Source organism: Channa argus, chromosome 6 (genome assembly GCF_033026475.1).
Source record: "Channa argus isolate prfri chromosome 6, Channa argus male v1.0, whole genome shotgun sequence".
Classification (NCBI taxonomy): Eukaryota; Metazoa; Chordata; class Actinopteri; order Anabantiformes; family Channidae; genus Channa; species Channa argus.
In genome coordinates, this window is record NC_090202.1 from 15961093 (window position 1) to 15980999 (window position 19907).

Genomic DNA, 19907 nt, shown 5'->3' on the forward strand with positions numbered 1-19907 from the left:
GAGCAGGTGTGACAAAGCAAAGCATTTTTTTTTTTTTTTGCAAACCTGTGAAGTTACACTAAAAGTTAGAAATGTGCTGCATTGATGGACTTTTTTCTTTTAAGTGAGCAAAAAAAGTTTAATGTTTAACATTTGAAACACATCTTATAGTTGCTGAAAATAACTTTTATTATGGGTTAAGAAAATCTAACAGTGTTCCACTAATATTTTTTACATTACTTACTTGTAAAAGAAGGTTAGCTTTACAGTTTACATGTAAACTTATATTTTTCTACACATAAAAACAAATGCTGAATAACTTTAAGTTTAAAAATTGCGGACTGTTTATAAATTCAAAGTAAAGTACTTGAATAGCATTTTTACTACGACAACAAAAACAACAGCAGCTTTGAATTTCGTAACTTGTTCTAAAGGTGCTTTTGTAGGACATCACAGTAAAGCAACTGAAGTCAAATTATATCAAATTGCATCAATAAATAATGTGAATTTAAAGTTGTCCCATGTTTTAAATGTAGGACTATCTATTTTATATCCTAAAATAGTTATGTTTATTTATTTATTTGTAATGGCTGAGGTAGCTTTCCTCACAGATATTGTTTTTTGAAATCATCCCTGTTTAACACACATGAAGGTACGCTTGGGCTTGACACACATTAAATCAGTATCAATATAAATATATTGTAAATAAAATATATTGTCTGTTAATTATGACCAAACATAAATGTAAAATATATATGAAAAACAAAACTTTTCTTAAGTGACTGAGGAAATCTTATCAGCGGGACCAGTTGTCCATTGAAGCAATGGCACATCTACATATAAATATATATATTTGAGGCTCAGTTTAGTTCTTAGTATCACATCACTAATCATCAAAAGCAGTAGTAGCAGTGACCTCAGTGGCAGCGGTAGCAAGAGAGGCTGAGGTCCCAGTCGAGGTCCCATCTCGTGGTTTGGGACGGGGCTTCATCATCTCCTCTGTGTTGCGTTCAGGTTTGACCAAAAGAACGTAGCACTTGGGCAGGAAAATGCAGGTCAGCAGGCCGAAGCTGGAAGCCAGGATAGCAAAAATCTGGACAGCAACCATGAACTTTCCCCGTGTGCTTAGGTATGCCGGAACAAATGAGATCCAGACAATGAAGAAAACCAGCATGCCAAAAGTCATGCATTTTGCCTCACTGAAATGAGAAAAAACAATTTTATTATGACATGGATTAATTTGGAGTATATTCTAAACTAGATTTTAAATAAATAGATTATAAGAGAGAATAAGGATTGTTTATTTTCTCTGACCCAGATGAGTCAGTGGCAAAGTCGACATCTGTTTCACCTGAAACTGTTTGTGTTTCCTACCTGAAGTGGTCTTCCAATTTGCGGGCTATGAAGGCAAAGATGAAGGCCAACAGAGCCAGCAGGATGTCATAGCCAAAGATGCAGCAGATGAAGATCACAGAGCCTTTTTCACACTCGAGAATGATCTTTATGTTCTGGGCCGAGGTGTTTTTGATTGGATACGGAGGGAGGATAAGGAGCCACACTGTACATGCTATAATCTGCACATCATGAAGAGAAGTCAGTGATCTTTAACATCTATTCAGAATAAAGTGCTAGTTTCCCCTCCTGAACATCGTTACCTGTATCAATATTGCCGTGGCAGCTATCGCCCTCTGATGGCCACATGTGAGAATGTCAACATCAGGGTTAGGAGAGCTACTGGTTTCATTGTTGTTATTAGTGCTCGTTACAATGACATCAGGACTGCCCCTGTTGGCTGCTGCCTCAGCTGCTGCTTTTGCAGCTTTGGCAGCTGCTTTGGCTCGATTTCGAGCTGCTTTCAGAGCCTGAGCTCTCAGCATCAACACTGCTGCCTTACCTGAGGCAAAAAGAGATCAACATATTCAAGGACACATTTACCCTTTCCTAATATATAGTGATTTTGATATTGTATTGATCAAGGCAGCTAAAAGATTGAGAACCCAGGAGATACTCAGACCGGTCTAGGCATAATAATATTTCCAGGCATACAGTGTAGGTAATATAAACAGACAAACACACATGAAATATATCTTTATTTGACAGTGAACCTACCCATGATGGATGAGAGGCAGATAGCAAAGCCCAGAGCCAGGGCCACTTGGCTTGTCATGCAGCTCCATTTCTGAGGCTCTCCAAGGAAGACTATGGAGCAGAGGAAGGTCACCACCAGTGAGAACAACAGGGTGAAACTCAGCAGAAAGTCATTAGCTTTCACCAGAGGGGTCCTGATGTTCACAACAAACACCACCTGGGAGGAGAAGAAGACAAAAGAAGTGAAACACAAATTTTGATGTTGAACTCTTTAACCTCCACAGCAAAAAATCTGTTGGCATCGTCTCAAAGTTTTCTTTTTGCTAATCTCACCGCAACAGCGATGGTGACTAAAGCACCAAAGGCAGAAATGACTATGAGGGTGATTCCCAGTGGCTCTCCAAAATCCAAGAACTCGATGATTTTTGGTACACAGGTATCATGAGCGTCATTGGACCAGTAGTCCCCACTGCATAGGATGCATTCACGAGCATCTGTCAGAAAGTGAGGAGGAGATCAAGAAGAGGCCGGCAGGTTTATCTAATGTTGTGTATGGGCTGATGGTGATGGTCTCTCTCACACCTTTTGAACATTGTCAGTTCTTATGGTTGTATTGAACAGCACTGGCAATAGCTATAAAAGTAAATTAGGTGTCTTAGCTAATGTGTATTTGTTTGTACTAACTTTGGGTCACATTTCTACATTCTCTGTCCTTTAAAATGCATAGTTAAAGCTGTATACTGACTCGTGGTGTTGCTGATCTCTCCATCAGCACACGGGATGCAGTCAAAGCAGCAGACTGGCTCTCCCTGCCTGATCCCCTTCCTGGTGCCGGGCAGACAGTTCTCACTGCACACTGAGCGAGGAGGCTGCAACATACAAACACACCCACAAAGACATACATACCCATAGACACCCCAAGCATATACACAATTTCATAAATACAGACAAAGGTCAACTTGGACACATGCAGTATATAAGGAATGCTTAACCCTTAGATGCACTGGACCCTACACTATTCCATGAGTGGGTCAAAAATGACATTTGTTAGAATCAATGTGTTTTTATGCCCCCTTTGTCATTTTGATTAAAATTATTATTATATTTTATTGTTATTATATTTTTTATTGTATTTTTTCCACACAAGAATGATTTCATGTTTGAATTATTTTTATTTTTTCACATTTTTTAAACATATCAGGCACGTAATTTGTAGTACTCTCTCATGTCTAGTCATGAATGACACACACACACACACACACGCACACACAGTACATACACTAATGTTAGCTTCATTTTTTACCTCAGATATGTGTGTGCTTGTCCTTCATAACTATTGTGTGTAAGAGTATGTGTTATGAATGCGGGTCATCTTTGACCCACCTATGGAAGCTTAGGGTAGTAATACGAAAACTACAATTTCATAAAATGTATAAATGTTAGGCTACAAATGTAAGCGGCATGATATCAATAACATGTTTTTAGAAATAGCTGGACTTTGAAATAATAACAACTTTTCATTATGGTGATAACGCAAGAAAACGACTTCACCGGGTCATTTTTGAGTCACTTATGCATCTAAGGGTTAATAAACCAAAAGAGTGTGTGCTTAAAACATTTGTCAACATGTTCTGACCTCTGTCACTTGATTATTCCATATTATGGAATCATTCTTTATGGTCATCATGTCCTCAGATGCTGCTGATGCATTGTAGTATCCTACAGTGGTGTAGGATATCTCTCCATTACTGTTCACCTGCCAGTTAAGGATGTCATAGAAGCCCTCCACATCCCCTTCATTGAAGTAAATTTCTTCATTTGTGTTTGGCATTTTGTAACGCACGTTTTTTAAGTAGTACATTAGCTAGAGGAGAGAGAGATGGAGCCAGATTTAAGTCACTCATGTATACAAATGGATGCGCATGCACGCACACACGCACACAGACACACACACACACACACACACACACACAGAATTACCTGCCATGGCTCAAAGTTAGTGATGTCAGCACAGCTATTACCAACAAATGGTCCCTGTCCTGGTACACAGTACTCCATATTGTGCAAAGCATGGGCCACAGCATACACAGCTTTGTACACACTGTGGGGACACAGTTTCATCATTATCATTCATATCATTATCAATCGCACCATAATCCAGATTATCATTAGTACAATTTCATTATTAAACTGTTTGTTCACCTGACACACAAAATCATTTTAACTTACTAATTCTATTGCAATGTGCAGAAGTTTTCTTTGTGGTGCTTTGAGCAATACCAGCTAATCTTTTCACAGAAATTACATCCAACTTAATCTGGTAGTCTCTTTTTTTGCCACACTCTATGAATTACTTGGACTAACTGTGCATATGGCACACTGGAAATGTAGTTTAAAGTTTCAGAGGGTAATATCAGTCTTGGCAGATATGCAAATATTAATTGGCCAGACCCCAGTTTTTGTAATTCTGGTCAACTTTAATTCCATGGCCAATTACTTATACCTTAAAAAAGTCTGTGGATATATAACTATATATACATTCGTTTGTGTTGTGAGAAACAAACCTGTAAGTGATCCGTAACTGGGAAACATCAGAATAGGTGTTATTGACCTTTGCCAAAGACTCCTTCCCTGTGCACAGCCCATCAGGAACTGCTCTCACCGCTCGGGACAGTGTGCCATTAACACCTGCAGCACTCTGTTTGGCCTGCTTCAGAGCTTTACCGTAGCTCAATGTGCAGTTAAACAACTGTAAGACAAAACTGTGGTCACAAACTTTACACATTTAATGTCGATATCGAATATTTCCTCCTCATTTATCAGCTAAGTGCCACAGAAAGCAACAGTGTAGTTTAATAAATGGTTGGTTTTGCATTGGGCTGACAGATGATTATAGACAGATCAACAATCCCCAAGTCAACATTGCAGTCGGCCTAATAAACACACCGTCTCCCAGAATTCCTCAGTGAGTGGGTCTGCATAGGGATCAATGTTCAGCAGATGGTCCTGAAGACCAGGGATTTCAGCCCTCTTCACCGCAAAGCCAAGGGTACCACCCAGCAGTGAGCCCACCTGGGTGGCAACATGCACATTATTAAAAGCTAATAATGTGCAAAGATTTACAGATGTTTTTCAGACTTGATAGGATGTCTGTAACATCTGTAAGTGTTTAATCAATTAGTAAACTTTGAACCTTCAGTCCACTGAGCCCTCACCCCAGGCTGACTGATGAGAGCTGAGGTGACCCAGGCTTCACTGGCAATCCAGGTGCGGTTGGTCACATTGTGCTGGACCAGCTCAAGGATGAGAGGGCTAAGGTCCACATCTGATGAGAAGACCACAATTATCTTGGCTGTGGACTCAATCACAGTTTTAACAATACGCTGGATGATCTCTGGGGAGTTCACCTGAAGTTTTTACAATGTGAAAATAAAAAAACAGAAGTTAAATTTCACTGATTTAAATAACAGGTGGTAGAAAATATTGAGTGGACAGACGAAGTGACCACCTTTGGCAGAGTCTCAGAGAAGGAGATACAGACACCGGCCTCCTCCACCTGGTCCTTGAAGTCCTTGATGCCGTACTTGCCATAATCATCATCTGCAGCTATGGTGCCCACCCAGGTCCAGCCGAAGTGCAGCACCAGCTGGGCCATGGCTTTAGACTGGTGCTTGTCATTGGGAATAGTTCTCAGGAATGTGGGAAACTGGAACTTACTTTCCAAAGCAGAGCAGGTCGAGCAATAGCTGACCTACAGATGAGAGGATAAAAATGTCTCATTGTTTTTAAAATTTCTCATTTCCTCCAAGTGTCACTCACCATGGGCCTACCTGCGGGAAGTGATAGAGTCCCAATATTCTGGCAGTAGCGATGGAGAGATCAGAGCCCCCAGCACCCACTAGAGCAGCCAGAGGCGCCCCATTGCCACAGCGGTAGTTAGGTACAGCCTCGTCTTGGCCTGTCAGGTAGGTGAGGGTGCCCTCCACAGCCTTGGATATAGTGAAGCAGGAATCGTAGATGACGTAACCCAGGTCGGTTTTGGGCAGTAGCTCTTTCTTATTGTTAATTTCATTGATGGCAAACAGCATGGTCTGAGTCCAGCGGAAGGTTCGGAAGTTAAACCTAAAGGACAATAGGAGGTTGATGAACAAGCAGTATTTACTTTCTATAGCATAGTTTTTTCTTTTATATTCTCAACATAGAGTGCAAAAAATGTGCATTCACATTCACTGTATAAAAATGAAAACTACTGATCACATAGTTTGTTGTATTGTTACGTGAATCGGCCACAAGGGGACAGTTCACAGATTTGCTAATTATTATTACACAGTACAAGTTTGCCCCAATAATGATTTGTGTTAATATAATTAATTAGCCTCATGGGTGCTACTCTACTATGCTTAACTTTCTGTAGTAAAGTCATGAGATTATGATGTCTCAGGAGTGCACTGTGCTGGGACCACAACTAAATCAGTAACTTATTTAAGATATGAAATATAAAAATGTTGACTTTGATTGGCAGCACAAATTGATTTATGATTAGTTTAATACATTCTAATAACTGATTAAGATAAAGAATACTAAACAGCAAAGATAAACATTTGAGTAGGTTCTAGATGTCTCAACTCACCCTACACACCCCGCAGAGACAGGCAGGCTTGAAGTGTTGCCATCACTGGAAGCAATACGCTTGTGTACAGGAAACATGCCCCCAACAACAACTTTCTTCTTATCTGTATTTTTGTAGCCACTCAAGTTGAATTTGGCTTTAAGTTTGCACGTGGACTCTGTTGAAACAGGACTGTAAAAGTAAAAAAATGCACACAATCCAATCAAAAAGTATTTGAGTTCCATGTTATGTTGATGTGAAGAGAGGGCAGGAGAGCTCACTGGTGGTAGAAAGCAAAATCAATGTTACAGGTGCCAGACTGTGCTCTGTTCTCCCTGCTCTCAAGAGAGATGTACAGGGTAACCTGAGAACAGATTTAGCAGTGCAGAAGTGAAGAAAAGGACATTGGATTGCAGGGATTGGCTGAGGGCTTATTGATATCCTTTTAATCAGAAGCACTTTTTTAATTTTAGTAAATGTCAGAAAAGCATCATTATCTCACAAATGCAATATACAGTAGAATAAAATGTAGTTTAACCAGTGTTACACTAACCCCCCCCCCCCAAAAGCACAAAATTGACTCTGGACCACCAAACATACACACATCTACAACAAATAAATTTAAGAAATTATCACTTTGTTCTTCTAAGCATATTAGTTTGTGCAAAAGACGACTGCAGAAGAACTGCCACAGGCCAGCAGTTAATTGGCAACTGCATGTGGTAACTTGTACAGTCAACATTATCACACAGATACTGTTCCAAAATCGTGTCTTATCCCCTGAGTGTGGCTCAGTGGTGTGTTGATGGGTGACTGAGCTTGTCTGCTCTTGTCTCAGTCAGTGGGGACAAACACACACACCTGAACCCCTGGCACACGGAGGGACATCTGCTGAGTAACAAACACCAACTGTACACAAATAGGCTCCAAATAACATCAAACTACACTGTACACTTCTTTGAAAATATGGGTGATTACAGAGTTATATTCTCACATTATCACCATTGTTTTATGAGATCATATACAGGTTCTCATATAGCGAGCAGGAATCTAAAAAGGAAAAAGGATACTTAAATGTATTTATTGTACAGTTGCTGTGTGTGTCTGTGTGCGTGTTTGTGTGTAATTGAGCCCCTGTGATCTGTCTCACATGAGAGATGTCTGACTGAAACTGATGAGTTCTGCAAGAACTTAATTATGTACGGTAATTTCACTGGGCAGCTCCGTGCAGACCTTCAAGTCAGCATGTAGGAAGAAACAAATTCCAGCAAGTTGTTTGTGACTTCTGTGTTTCTATTTTGCAGAACCATTTCTGGATGCCTAAATGTAACTAAAAATAAAACATTACTCAAACATTTTGACTGTGATGATACATTTTTGTCATAGTCACAACACAACAGGCATATGGAACAAATAGACATGATTTCAGCCTTTTATTATTGCATTATGAGCATAGTGGGTCACACAAAATGCATTAAATTTTATCTTACACCCCTCACAAATAATAGCCTATAACAATACACACAAAAGAAAATAAAAAAACACATCAAAAAGCAAGAACAAAATAAGGGAAAAGCACTAGTAAAATATAAGAACCTAAGCATCCTCTCAATGATGCTGTCTCCTCAATGTGGATTTTGGTAGTTTTTATTGTTTTAAATCGATTGCAGCATATTTCTTATCTGCTGTATTTTATGACTTTTTATGTGGATTGACTTGATTTGGCGTTGTCATATTTTATGAATTATGCAACAAAAATCAAATGAAACTTTGATGTTTCCTATGCTGTTCTTTTGGGTCAAAATGTGCTCCAAAACATGATAATCTTAGTGATAAATGAAACAAATATGCAGATAAATAAATAAATAAAGTCAGTCCAAGATAGATACAGTATGTTCAATGACAAAAATAAGTAGTTTCATGGAGATCTTTATTAAAGCTCAGTTTTCCACTGTACAAATGTCATCATAGTTGAAACTGCATGCAGTGGCTTGGTTTGAGGCACATTACTAAAGAAGAATGAGCATTGTTTAACAAAAATAAGAAAAGAAAAACAGCCATAAATTGCATAACTTAATCTTATTTGTATTGCAATTAAATCAAACTACAAAGTAATATATCTATTGTTAAGCTGTTGCCTTCTATGGAGACAGATGTAACTTAAAATATACACACACAAAAGGCAGAGCAGATGTTGAAACACTAGTAGCAGTTAAGACAAGTTATGAAAACCATTCATTTGAGTATTTTGACACTAAAGAACACAACAGGATGAGAGGCACAAAGCCCAATTTTGGAGGCAAGAGAACCACCATGTCTGAGTGAATTGTCTCTACAGAATACAATAATGTTTTAAAACTCAGTTAAAACCTGAGCACTGTATTCACTGAGGTCTAAATAACAAGACTGTAGACTAGAGGTTATAGTGTACTTCATGTTTGACAGTACAGAAGAAAATGAAACAGCAACACCTTGCTGAGACACAGTGAACTTGTGTGTTAGAGATGGCAACACACTACTCTTAACCTGAATTTACTCTGACACACTCAATAAGGTGGTGTTCGCACTGGATGTAGGATTTTGTTACGTTTACAAAGCACCAAGGCTTTATGGGTGAAAAGGACAAAATGTGCAAAAATGTTCCCCTGCACAACAAAACAGCAGCCAAATAATGAAGTGACAACAGCAAGTTACACGATGTGGCTATAAACTCTACTGTATAATTTTGTTATTAGTTAGTCCTCTTCACTTTATTCTTCATAAAAGCATACATATTGCAGCACAAGGAGAAACAACCTCCTTTCTGGAAACATCAGAGTCCAGGTCATGTAACATACCAAAGGAAAATAACCCCCCCCCCCAAAAAAAACAACAACAAAAAAAAAAAAACCCAACAGAACAGGCACATACAAAGTTACACATATTGGCCTCCTGCACAGCTGCATACCAGTTATCACACTGAAGCTAATCCTGGTTTTACTGCTGCCCACAAAGAGCATAGCAACAGCTCTTCAACTGTTTAGAAAAGATCAGAGGAGCCCAAAATGTCTTATATCACCACAGCATATTTTACTTTTGGCAAAACAAAAAGCTTTATAATTGTTGATTGGTCACATAGATTGCCTGTTTAGTTTAACCTCTATACAGACAACCTTTCATAGCACAGTATACAGGCAGAAAGTGAAAATAAACAGAGGGTAGTCTTAGGCTGAGAACATTCTGACCTACAACAGTGAAATAAAAACATCTAACAAAAAGGCAGAAAACAACTGAAGAACTCTCCTTCTGCTGTTCCTTTTCATATTTTGCTTACCTAATAATGCAACCTGAGGGACAATATCAAGTCCACATTTTAAACATTCACAGCTTCTTGCCACTCGCCTTTAATGGTTGACGTCACACAAGGAAAGCAGCAGTTTACCTTTTTATTAGAGGGAAAAATGCTTTGTTGTAGATGGAACAGAAATTGACAATATATCATCAATAAACAACATTGACCAATGCCTAAAACCAAATTTTTTTTTAAGACAAGGGAGGATTGGTAGGCAGAGCAGAGTAGCAGCGCCTTTGCATTTGCGCCTGTCACAGTACGGTCTGCTTTCCATGGGAATGTTAAAGATAGGAGGGGTGGAGGAGCGGGGGTGGGGTACAGGAGTGAGGATGGGGAGGTGGAGAAAATTTGGAAGGGAGGAAGGAGAGGAGTTCACCAGCCCTCTCTGATATATGTCGAGTGTGTTTGTGCATTGTGTGTGAGTATGTGTCCTATTGGTAGGATGCCATGAGGTGTTTTATTCCCACTCTGTGGTGCCAGGTGGTTTGGAGGTCAGATCATACATGACTCTTGAAATGCCAGGGATCTTCTTGATTTCATTTACCATCTTCAGCACCACCTGATAAAAGTAGTAAAATAAACAACTGTTAATACAATGAACAACCAGTGACCCATACATACATTTTTTGCAATTCTTGAATCAATAATGCTTAATCCCTGAATTAAAAATGGTGTAAGATAATGTTGCTACGTTCAAGAGGATACGAAGACGATGGAATTATTGATGGAATACCTCCTCTGGGATATGGTTCCCTGGCATGGCAGGGATGCCAGTCATAAAGTCGCTGGTGATAAAGGTGCGGATCACCACGGAGCGCCGGCAAGATGGCTGCTTTTGCAGTGGGTCACGGTCAAAGTGCAGAGGGGTCAGGATAACTGGCATCTGGCTGATCTTACCAGAGTAGCCTTAAAGAAAAACAAAAGTTCTCAAATGTCAAAGATTTAAAAAAAATAAATAAAAAAAAATCCCCCCCCCCCCATTAGAGACCAAGAACTTTAAAAAGTTAGTAGTATTCAGAAATGATTGAGAATGCCAATATCCCAAGTGTAATATCTCTTTACTGTAGGCCAACTAAAAAAAAAACCAACAAAACAAAAAAACTTCAAACCTACCTTTTTCAATTACATTCTAACTCAAGACATAAGAAATAAGAAAATGATTCTCACTGGGGGACATAATATATTTCTAGAATAAATATCTGCCTAGTCTCTGGGGATGCAAGTGTGCAGATTAGCACACAACTCAGTTTAAGTGGGTTTAGATTTTAGTGCCAGGCTAACAAAAACACACGAGTGGAAACACCTCAGATTCTGTACTCTTAGTCCTTAGCTTCTTTTTTGCATTTACTCAAGCTTCTCAAATATGTTTGCCGTATATAAATACTGCATAATATTTTGTTATGCTTCAGTACACAGGGCCTTATTCAAATGTCTCACACACACACACTTACCAGATTCTCTAAGGATGGAGTGAGCTACAAAGTCAGCCTGTCTCAGTGTGCTCAGAACACCTGTGGTCAGGAAAGTTGGGGTAATGTCTGTTGGTGGCTCCTTCACATGGGATCCAAATACATACACAACTCTTGAAAAGGAGAAACATGAATAAATAAGTCAATGTATAGGTGAATCATCTTTGATTGCACTCAGTTTCTAATGGCACTGAGGACAGATGAAAAGCAGAGCTATGGGGAAAAGACTCGTGTTTTACCTGTTGATGCTATGGCACATGCGAGGGATGAGTCTGGCCAGGAACATAAGAGATTCCCAGTGTGGAGATTCCTTACTTGTGACACCGCACACATAACTGTATGACCGGCAATCACCCTGAGACAGAGAGAAAGTTATTCAAATGCATTTTTACAGCTGTTAACACAGCAGGCGTTTTTTTAAAGTCTTTATAAAGCATAAAGAAGACAGACTGTGGTGGATCCAGACCACCCACTTCTGTTGAGGTAAAAGTGTTTGGGCATAACGCTGAACTTCAAATAGCCCCAGCACCTAAAAAAAATACAATATCACACCTTCATGTTCACCTATGTGTCCTGAAATTTAATTGAAAAATTATAATTTACTATGGCAAACAACAAATGTTAGGATATGCTCATTTATAACCTTCACTACATTTTCATGTGTTAAATAAACAGTAAAGTTTCTATAAATAAGAGTCTGAACCAGCTTTCCATTTGCAACTAATTCCACAGGCAGTGAAAGCTGCCCATGTTTATGTAGAATCTCCTGTCTGTCCCACAATTTGAGGTTTAGGGCAAGTTTAAAACTCTGGCTTTAAACAGGAAAGGACACACCTAACACAGAAAAACAGTTCCCTGGTAAAGGCAATGTCTGGCTGAGAAACATCATGACCACTATTCTCTCCACGCAACACTGAGGATTAGTATGTAACAAGTGGAAAGTAATGTTTTCTTGCCACGTTTACCCATTTCTACTGAGCACAACCTTCGTCAGATACGTCTCAATTAACTTTAGGAGGGAAAAATGTCCCACAACAGTCACTACTAAATTCGTAAGCTATCCAGAAGATTTCTGTGTGGGTGTGTGTGTCTCGTGGTTAGCCACTAAATTAAAGCTATTTCCAGTTTGCTGTCATATGAACAACAAAAGTTATTTTTGCATTGGGACAAGTGACTGATGAATAGATAGCTGAACTGATTGCATACCTGGACACCAACAGTTTTGATGGGCAACAGGAAGGCATTGAGTGAATGAAGGCTGGTGATCTGCATGAGCTTCTCCTCCTCCTCGTCTGATATGCACGATTTGACCCTCTGCAGCAAGGCATGAGGCTGGAGGAGGAAACAGACTATAAAGTAACACGTAAAACTGGAGAGAACAAAAACTTTAAGATACATGTTAACAACACATTGTTTGAGCTGACTGACACGTGCTTGTCAACTTTGTCAATACAGCTAAAAAAAACTCAGTGTCAAAATAGAAAATCACGTAGATCAATTCTTTGCTTCACTTATTCATCGAACGAAGAGCTGTTTTGCATGTCAAGGCAATTTGAGAAAGCCATCCATCAGTAGCAAAGTAAAAAATGTAAGCTGCTAAACACAAAACCATGTCAATTATTTAGCTTGTGGTGCAATGCATCCGACTAACCTTCAGAGGTTGCAAATTATTATTTCAATAATAGTTTCAATAGGCTGTCTTGTAGTTTGCTGTATGTTTGCTGTACTGCCCGATTGGCAACAGACACCACAGGTGATAATGTAATAAATAAATAAGTCTTATTTAATAAATAAATAAGACCCAAATGTCTACAAACTTGTTATGTTCCATTAGCATTGTATCTTTATTCTTCTGACCTTTTTGATGCTTGCAGAAAAGTCTGTGATGATTTTGAGGATGTTGTTTGTTTCAGCAAAATCTTTACAGATGTAAGGTTCCTCTGCACATATTACTCTGATGGACAAACCAGGACCTGAAGGCAAAGAGAAGGAAAGAACACTTTTAGCAAATACAAGAGTTACAATGCAGGGCGGGATGTTAAAGCTTGATCGGGCAATTAACATGTGTCATGCAGATACCCAATCGAGCAAGTGAAAACTAAATGCAATGGTCTGTAGTGTTCCCCAAATCTGTCGCCCTGCTACAAATTGGTTGAAATCATATTTCGCTGTAAAGCTGCGCGAGCCAAAATCACTAAACATTACATTAATACAGACCACTTTTGTAGAGCATTCACATCATAGGCATATGTTTTTGTACTTACCAGGGAAAGGGTGTCGAGAGACAATCTCCTCTGGTAGGCCCAGCTCTCTTCCCAGTGCTCTGACCTCATCTTTATGGAAATCCTTCAGTGGTTCGATTACCTTTCCCTGGAAGATCACAAACAACGGGGATCAGCATTGCAACAGCGAGGGAGTGTGGGATATGCTGAGGTGTGGGCAGTTATACAGAAAGGAGCAAAAAGAAATAATATATACGAGCACTTGTAAGCTAAAGAGGAGAAGAGCAAATATTACACTTTACAAGTGGTTCAGTGCCACATTAAATTTAATGCAGAAATTTTTTTTACTATGCAATATCTATAAATCCACTTTGGATGAAACATTATTTTTAGTGACAGTATGATAGCTCAACCATTCTGACTTTCACAACCCCTGCTCTGGATGGCAAATGCAGAGCCTCGTTAGGCTTTTACGCAGTAAATGTTAGTCCTGTATCATGAAGTTTTGAAGAACGTACAGTGTAGCTGAGCTGTTTAACTATGACCACGCTACATCTTCTCACAAGTCTGCATTTTTGTGGCTTCCATATACTTGACTGTCTAATGAGTTTTAGGACTGTCATTTACTGATTTATTTTGGAATTAACCTTTAAATATGAACACTACATGGCAGCAGCGAGTTTCTCAATTGCAACAATAAAACTTTAGTGGTATAAAATAGGACCTTAAAGGATAGTGGATCTACTGAATATAATGCCTGAAGAAGGAGGAATGGTATTAGACAAATTAATGACATTACAAAATATGCAGGGATGTGTGTGTATGCAGTACCTCATCTCTAAGTTTGCGGATGAGCTCAGTGTCATTGTGGTGTGTTTTGATGACCTCTGCCTTGCCACTGGCAAGGTGAGAGGCACTCTCGATGAGATCGGGCCTCAAAGTACCCTGGGCCAAGAAAACCTCCTCTGGCTTTAAATTCATCTCTCCTATCACTTCATTTGCCACCTGTGTAGCAACACAAATCACAGGATACAACAACATCTAGTAAATCAAAGATAAAAATATGCATTCAAAATAATTAAACTGACATTGAGAAGTACAAACTAGTTAAGACTCCATACTCTATCCAGTCACCCATAAACCATTCATAATTATGTGATACACAGCCATCCTCTTTAGCATAACTGCACTTTATCATGACTGTTGAATTGTACCACCATTGTCATGTACGTTCTTTAATTTCTTTCTTTATTTACTTACTTTCATTTTCCCTTTTTTTTGGACTAACAAGTTACTTTGACTAGGCAAAGCAACGCCCCCAGGGATTTATAAAAAGGTTTTAAAAATCTAACTCTTCAAATGTGACAAAACACATTGCGCAGTAACAAGTCTGCTGGACAGAAAAGTTTGCAAGTCCAAATAAAATGTATAAATAAGAGTTCATCTGTTAAAAGCAAGAACTTACTTTGACAAATGTGTCTCCAATAATTTTCCTTTTCTCTTCTGGGTTGGTCGTCATATTCAAGGTCTTGCTGATGCGCTTACGTGGCGTCCTGTCTTCCTCTGAGATGGGAAGAGTTGTTGTTCCGTTGTAAAAAGTATGAGCTGCATTTACAACTGATGAGATCAACGTGTCAAGAGGTGGGACAAACAGGCAAAAGAAACAGAACAGTTATAAAAAATGCATCATTCTCAAAATCAAATAAAGACAAAGTAAATAAACAGTATCAGGGTTTTTTTAAGGCTACAATACCTATAAACACTGCAGTGTAAGGTCAATAAAATTAACAGTTTTCTTGGAAAACCTATGTGATCACTTTAGCAGTAATGGTTTACCACAAAGAACTTATTTCATTATGTCAACATAATACAAACTTTAATTTATTTTGGACTTGTAAATTCTTTTTGTACCATCTCTACTTCGTCCCTACCTTTGACTTTAATGCCCAGCTTGGTGAGCGCCTCCTCCACACTCTGACTCTCTCTTTTCCTCATAAAGCCATTGTCGATGTGAACTGCTATCACCTGGTCCTGGTTCAAAGCTTTGTTGAGGAGAGCTGTGCACACCGTTGAATCAACACCTCCACTCAGCAGCACCTGAGGAAATCATCCACCAAAAATTCCTCTTTCAATAAGCTACCACGTGAACAAGCTCTAGTATTGTACCAAATACTGAATAATAGAATCGTTTCACTTTAGTTGAGAGAAAACAAAGACACAGTTTTTTGACATTGTTTTTCTTTTATGTATATTAACCCTCAGCTTAGAGCCTATTTCCAACACTCATTTATTGCCTTCACACTCCTCTGAGATGAAGCCCAGTTTGAAGTTGCTCAGGGAGTTGACAAACCTTTTTTCCCAGACAGAATATGGTTTAATTTGAGAATTTAATTGGTTCCACTTAACTTCCCAACATTTCCGCTGACACCACTTTCTGAACTACCACACTTCACAATCAGCAACACAGCTTTAGGCTTTCAGTCAAATTATCTCCCATAATAGGGGAAAATGTGCTCATAAAATGTCTTTAAGACATACATCCTCCCTCATACACACACGCTCTCATAACATGTCATTCAGTTTTTCTCACCAGCACTTTAGATGTGTCCACTTTTTCTCTGATCTCATTAATGCAGGTCTGTTGGCGGTTCTGTACAGTGAAGTTATTTGTGCATCCTGCAATCTCAAAAAGGAAGTTACGCAGCATCTCTATGCCTCGCTCTGTCAGGTCAACTTCGGGGTGAAATTGTGTCCCATAGAGCTTCTTCTGTTCGTTAGCAATCCCTGAAAGTAAAGACAGTGATGTAAGGGAACAGGGAATATCTAACAATGCCATACATCTTCTTAGGGCCACTTTTAAAGATTACCTTTAGCCAAAACTATATAAACAAACCTAAATTAGGATTTCAGCTGGGTTTATGGAAAAACCCTCAAAATGTTGTTTAAACATTATTCTCAGTCTCTGAATACATAAAGTCTTACACTGTTTAAAATAAACAAATAGGTTTTTTTGGGGGGGGGGGGGGGGGAATGGCTACAGTTTGATACTAGATTAAATTAATTATGTCACATCCCATCTCACCCGCAATAATGTTCCCCGATTGAGCCACCACTTTAAAGCCATCAGCCACTTTATCCACACTGTCTCCGTGGGTCAACAGGACGAGTTCCTCCTTCTGAAGACCTCTGATAAGATAAACACACACAGAGAGGTCAGAGGAAGCTGTTTGGTGCTGGATAACGTGGCATTTGATATTTAAATTTGCTCAGTCAACATACTAAAATTAATTTAAATGGACTTCTATTGTTGATTTTTTTTGTCAGCTACCATAATTCATTATGACTATGCACAAATGTGCCATATTTAACTATTATTTCTAAATAAGTCATATAATGTGATAAAATGCAGAATATGTAACAATATACTGTTTGAGTAACTGAAAGGGACAGCCTCCACATCTTACACAGCATGAAACAGATTAATTTTCCATGGTGGCTTTTTTTATTGGATATACTGCATGCATTGAGAAAACTCTAAAATGTTTATAATATATTAACACATAAAAACAGACTAATTATTTTCTACATGGAAAATCATTACCTGAATAGGGAGCAAGTGTTGTCCAGTCCAATACTGAACACCCCATCTTCTCTTACGCTCTTTCTGTGTACTGTGCCGCCAAAAACTTTATTCATCATCTGTTTAAAAAACACACACACAGCTGAATTAGGGCTAGGACTACATTTCAGTGGGGCTCCCATAATGACCCAACTTCCTGCCATTTAGGAAAAATTTGCATAAAATGGATAGCTGTGGGTTCTTAATTTCCAGGCTAGCTGGGAATATTGAGCGGGTAATGCTCTCATCTCTCTCAGCTAGTGTCAAAGTGCCCTTGAACAAGGTGGTGAAGTCCCAGATGGCCCAAGAGAGCTGAACAGCATCCTGGATTAGAGCAATAGCCGAGAGCAGCTACTCTCAGTGAATGTGTGTAACAGAAATGCTTCCATAACCAAATGTTATTTGGAAGAAAAAATGTTCTACCTAATCATTATAAACGTTTCCCATCACACAGTTGTATGTTTGAGTGCATGTGCATAGATACCTGCATCCCATAGCAAATCCCAAGCACAGGCTTTCCAATAGTGAATATTGCAGGGTCAAACCAGGGGGCATCTTCTGCATACACAGAAGCTGGACCTCCTGAAATAATGATAGCCCTAAGTGGGATAAGACAAAGAAAACAATCAAGGTAAAATATTAAATAAATACATTTAAGGAATAATTACTCTAAAAACGTAAAAAATAAAACAATCATCTTTGGTGCATGTGCTTTCATGCTCACCTGTAGCCCTGTTCTCTGATAGCAAAAGCTGGAGTCTCTAAAGGGAGGATGTCAGAGCGTACACACATCTCTCGTACCCGTCTGTCAATCACTTTGCCATACTGGGCCCCAGCATCCAGGATTGCCACTGCCCCCTCACATGATCCATTCTGCTCTGCACTGCTGATCTCCAGCTGTGGACAAACATGTTCAGGGAAAAAAACAGTCTTGTTTAAAAGGCTTGCAGAGTTTGTGCTGAGCTAAACAGACAGAATGGTATACATTCATAAACATGTTTACACGTGACTGTTTACCAGCTGCCAGACATTTAACATTACACAAAAATAAAAGCCTAATAACAATATCAGCTAACAGCTTTGTTGTGATTTGTGTTAGAGATGCAATAAGGCAACGCATTCACTCTGGACTTTACAGTGCTCTGCCACTTATCTACCCATGGAAAATTAGACTCAATAAGCCTGACACAATTGCAGACATGTGAGCCACAAAACAGACAAGACAGTGACTCTTGTGAATCCTGCTGCAACCACTCAGCCCATCAGAAGAGTCACATGAAACACACCAGTGAGTGACAGGTTTAGTAAAATGCCTGTGCCCTACTATTTAAATACTTATAGTAACTGGCTACAGTTATCCTACAGTGCACAAATCAAACTGTGAGAAACAAATTTCTGTACAAGAACTAGGAAAAGGTGAATCCTAAATAAATAACAAAATAATCGCCATATACAACGAAACTGGGTTGATGAGGAGGCCAAAGATGAGAAATATCATCCCACGTGGTTAGTTGAAACACTTCCGCCCTTTCTGAAAACAACTTGCACTTGCTTTGTTTTTTTTAAAATCGGATGATAACAAACGATCACCAGCTCTAACTGTTTAACCACGACTAAGTATATCAAACCATTTTACAGCAAACCTTACTAGAACAGCAGATAACAAAGCAGTGGTGCCTCCAATTGTCACACCGGCAACCCAAGTTGGCTCACACTAGCTTTGTGACGGCGTTAGCTAACCTGTCAGTTAACATCAAGCTAGCACAAAGTATGTGAACAGTCGTATGACATGACTTGGTTTGCCAAAAGCTAAATGTTGCCCAACAATATAAACACCCAAGCTATTCCAGGACCTTCGTTTAGTAACACTGTCATTACAAATGTATCCCGGCTAACCATGGCTAACAAATTGTGTAGCATGCTAGCTCACATATAGTAAAAACTGTTGTAATTTGCATTAGCCTTTTAGCAGCACGTCCTGGGAGCAGCTGGCTAAGTTAGCAGAGCTATGCTAAAACCCACGCGGTACTTAGAGGCAAAGGGTCTTGGAGGGACATCCAACATAAGAATAAAGCAACCACGCTTGGTGGCGAAATATGTTAAAGATTATATTTACACTAAACATCACTGACATATCTTCTTGAGCTAGTTAGCGGCTATGAGCAACATGTTAACGCAGCACTGCAACAGGCAAACATCAGCGGTTCTCCTCGGCGGCATTTGTGGTAACGTTACATGCTCTCCAACTTTCCCCCAGTGGCACACACAGGCCGTAATGTACTGGGGGGGAGGGGGGTTGTTACACTAGCAACCACGGACAAAACATGAAGGCAACCGAGCTACTCAATGCCGGAGTACTAGGTAGACCCGGCTGCACTGACCTTGCTGTCTCCGTTGCACAGAGCCATGGAGGACTGCCGTGTTGTGGAATGAGCTGTCCCCTTCGCCTTGGTGTCCCAGGTCTCACCGAGAGGGTGCTCCTGGCTCAGCACGCCGACTACTGTTTCCACAGCAGATCGGCTTGTGGAAATGAAGATGGGCTGTCACAGCCAGTCCCGCTGGCCTGGGAAGTCTCACAGTGGCAGCAGAC

At 39.5% G+C, this 19907-nt stretch overlaps 2 protein-coding genes across 4 annotated transcripts; both read right to left on the bottom strand.

Moving 5' to 3' along the window:
- Window positions 1-757: 757 nt before the first annotated feature.
- On the bottom strand, window positions 758-6921 carry vmn2r1 (vomeronasal 2, receptor 1). The gene is made up of 14 exons (XM_067507923.1): window positions 6698-6921; window positions 5898-6189; window positions 5576-5818; window positions 5283-5474; window positions 5014-5139; window positions 4632-4816; window positions 4048-4168; window positions 3704-3931; window positions 2813-2936; window positions 2401-2561; window positions 2089-2284; window positions 1635-1873; window positions 1354-1553; window positions 758-1178 (listed from the first exon to the last, which is right to left on the bottom strand). Exons 1-14 carry the CDS (start codon window positions 6919-6921, stop codon window positions 866-868), a joined length of 2844 nt encoding a protein of 947 aa, XP_067364024.1. The 3' UTR covers window positions 758-865.
- A 1668-nt stretch (window positions 6922-8589) lies between these two features.
- gmps (guanine monophosphate synthase) lies at window positions 8590-19907 on the bottom strand. 3 transcript variants are annotated; one of them, XM_067507734.1, is made up of 16 exons: window positions 19699-19907; window positions 18042-18214; window positions 17802-17916; window positions 17300-17397; window positions 16781-16884; window positions 16289-16482; window positions 15630-15795; window positions 15164-15315; window positions 14530-14703; window positions 13741-13846; window positions 13334-13449; window positions 12683-12808; window positions 11716-11831; window positions 11459-11589; window positions 10741-10913; window positions 8590-10566 (listed from the first exon to the last, which is right to left on the bottom strand). In XM_067507734.1, the coding sequence occupies exons 1-16, from the start codon at window positions 19723-19725 to the stop codon at window positions 10465-10467; spliced, it is 2073 nt and encodes a 690-aa protein (XP_067363835.1). In that variant the 5' UTR covers window positions 19726-19907; the 3' UTR covers window positions 8590-10464. The 3 variants fall into 3 exon arrangements, with proteins under 3 accessions (XP_067363835.1, XP_067363837.1, XP_067363838.1); XM_067507736.1 differs by lacking the exon at window positions 19699-19907 and adding an exon at window positions 19434-19583; XM_067507737.1 differs by lacking the exon at window positions 19699-19907 and adding an exon at window positions 19450-19567.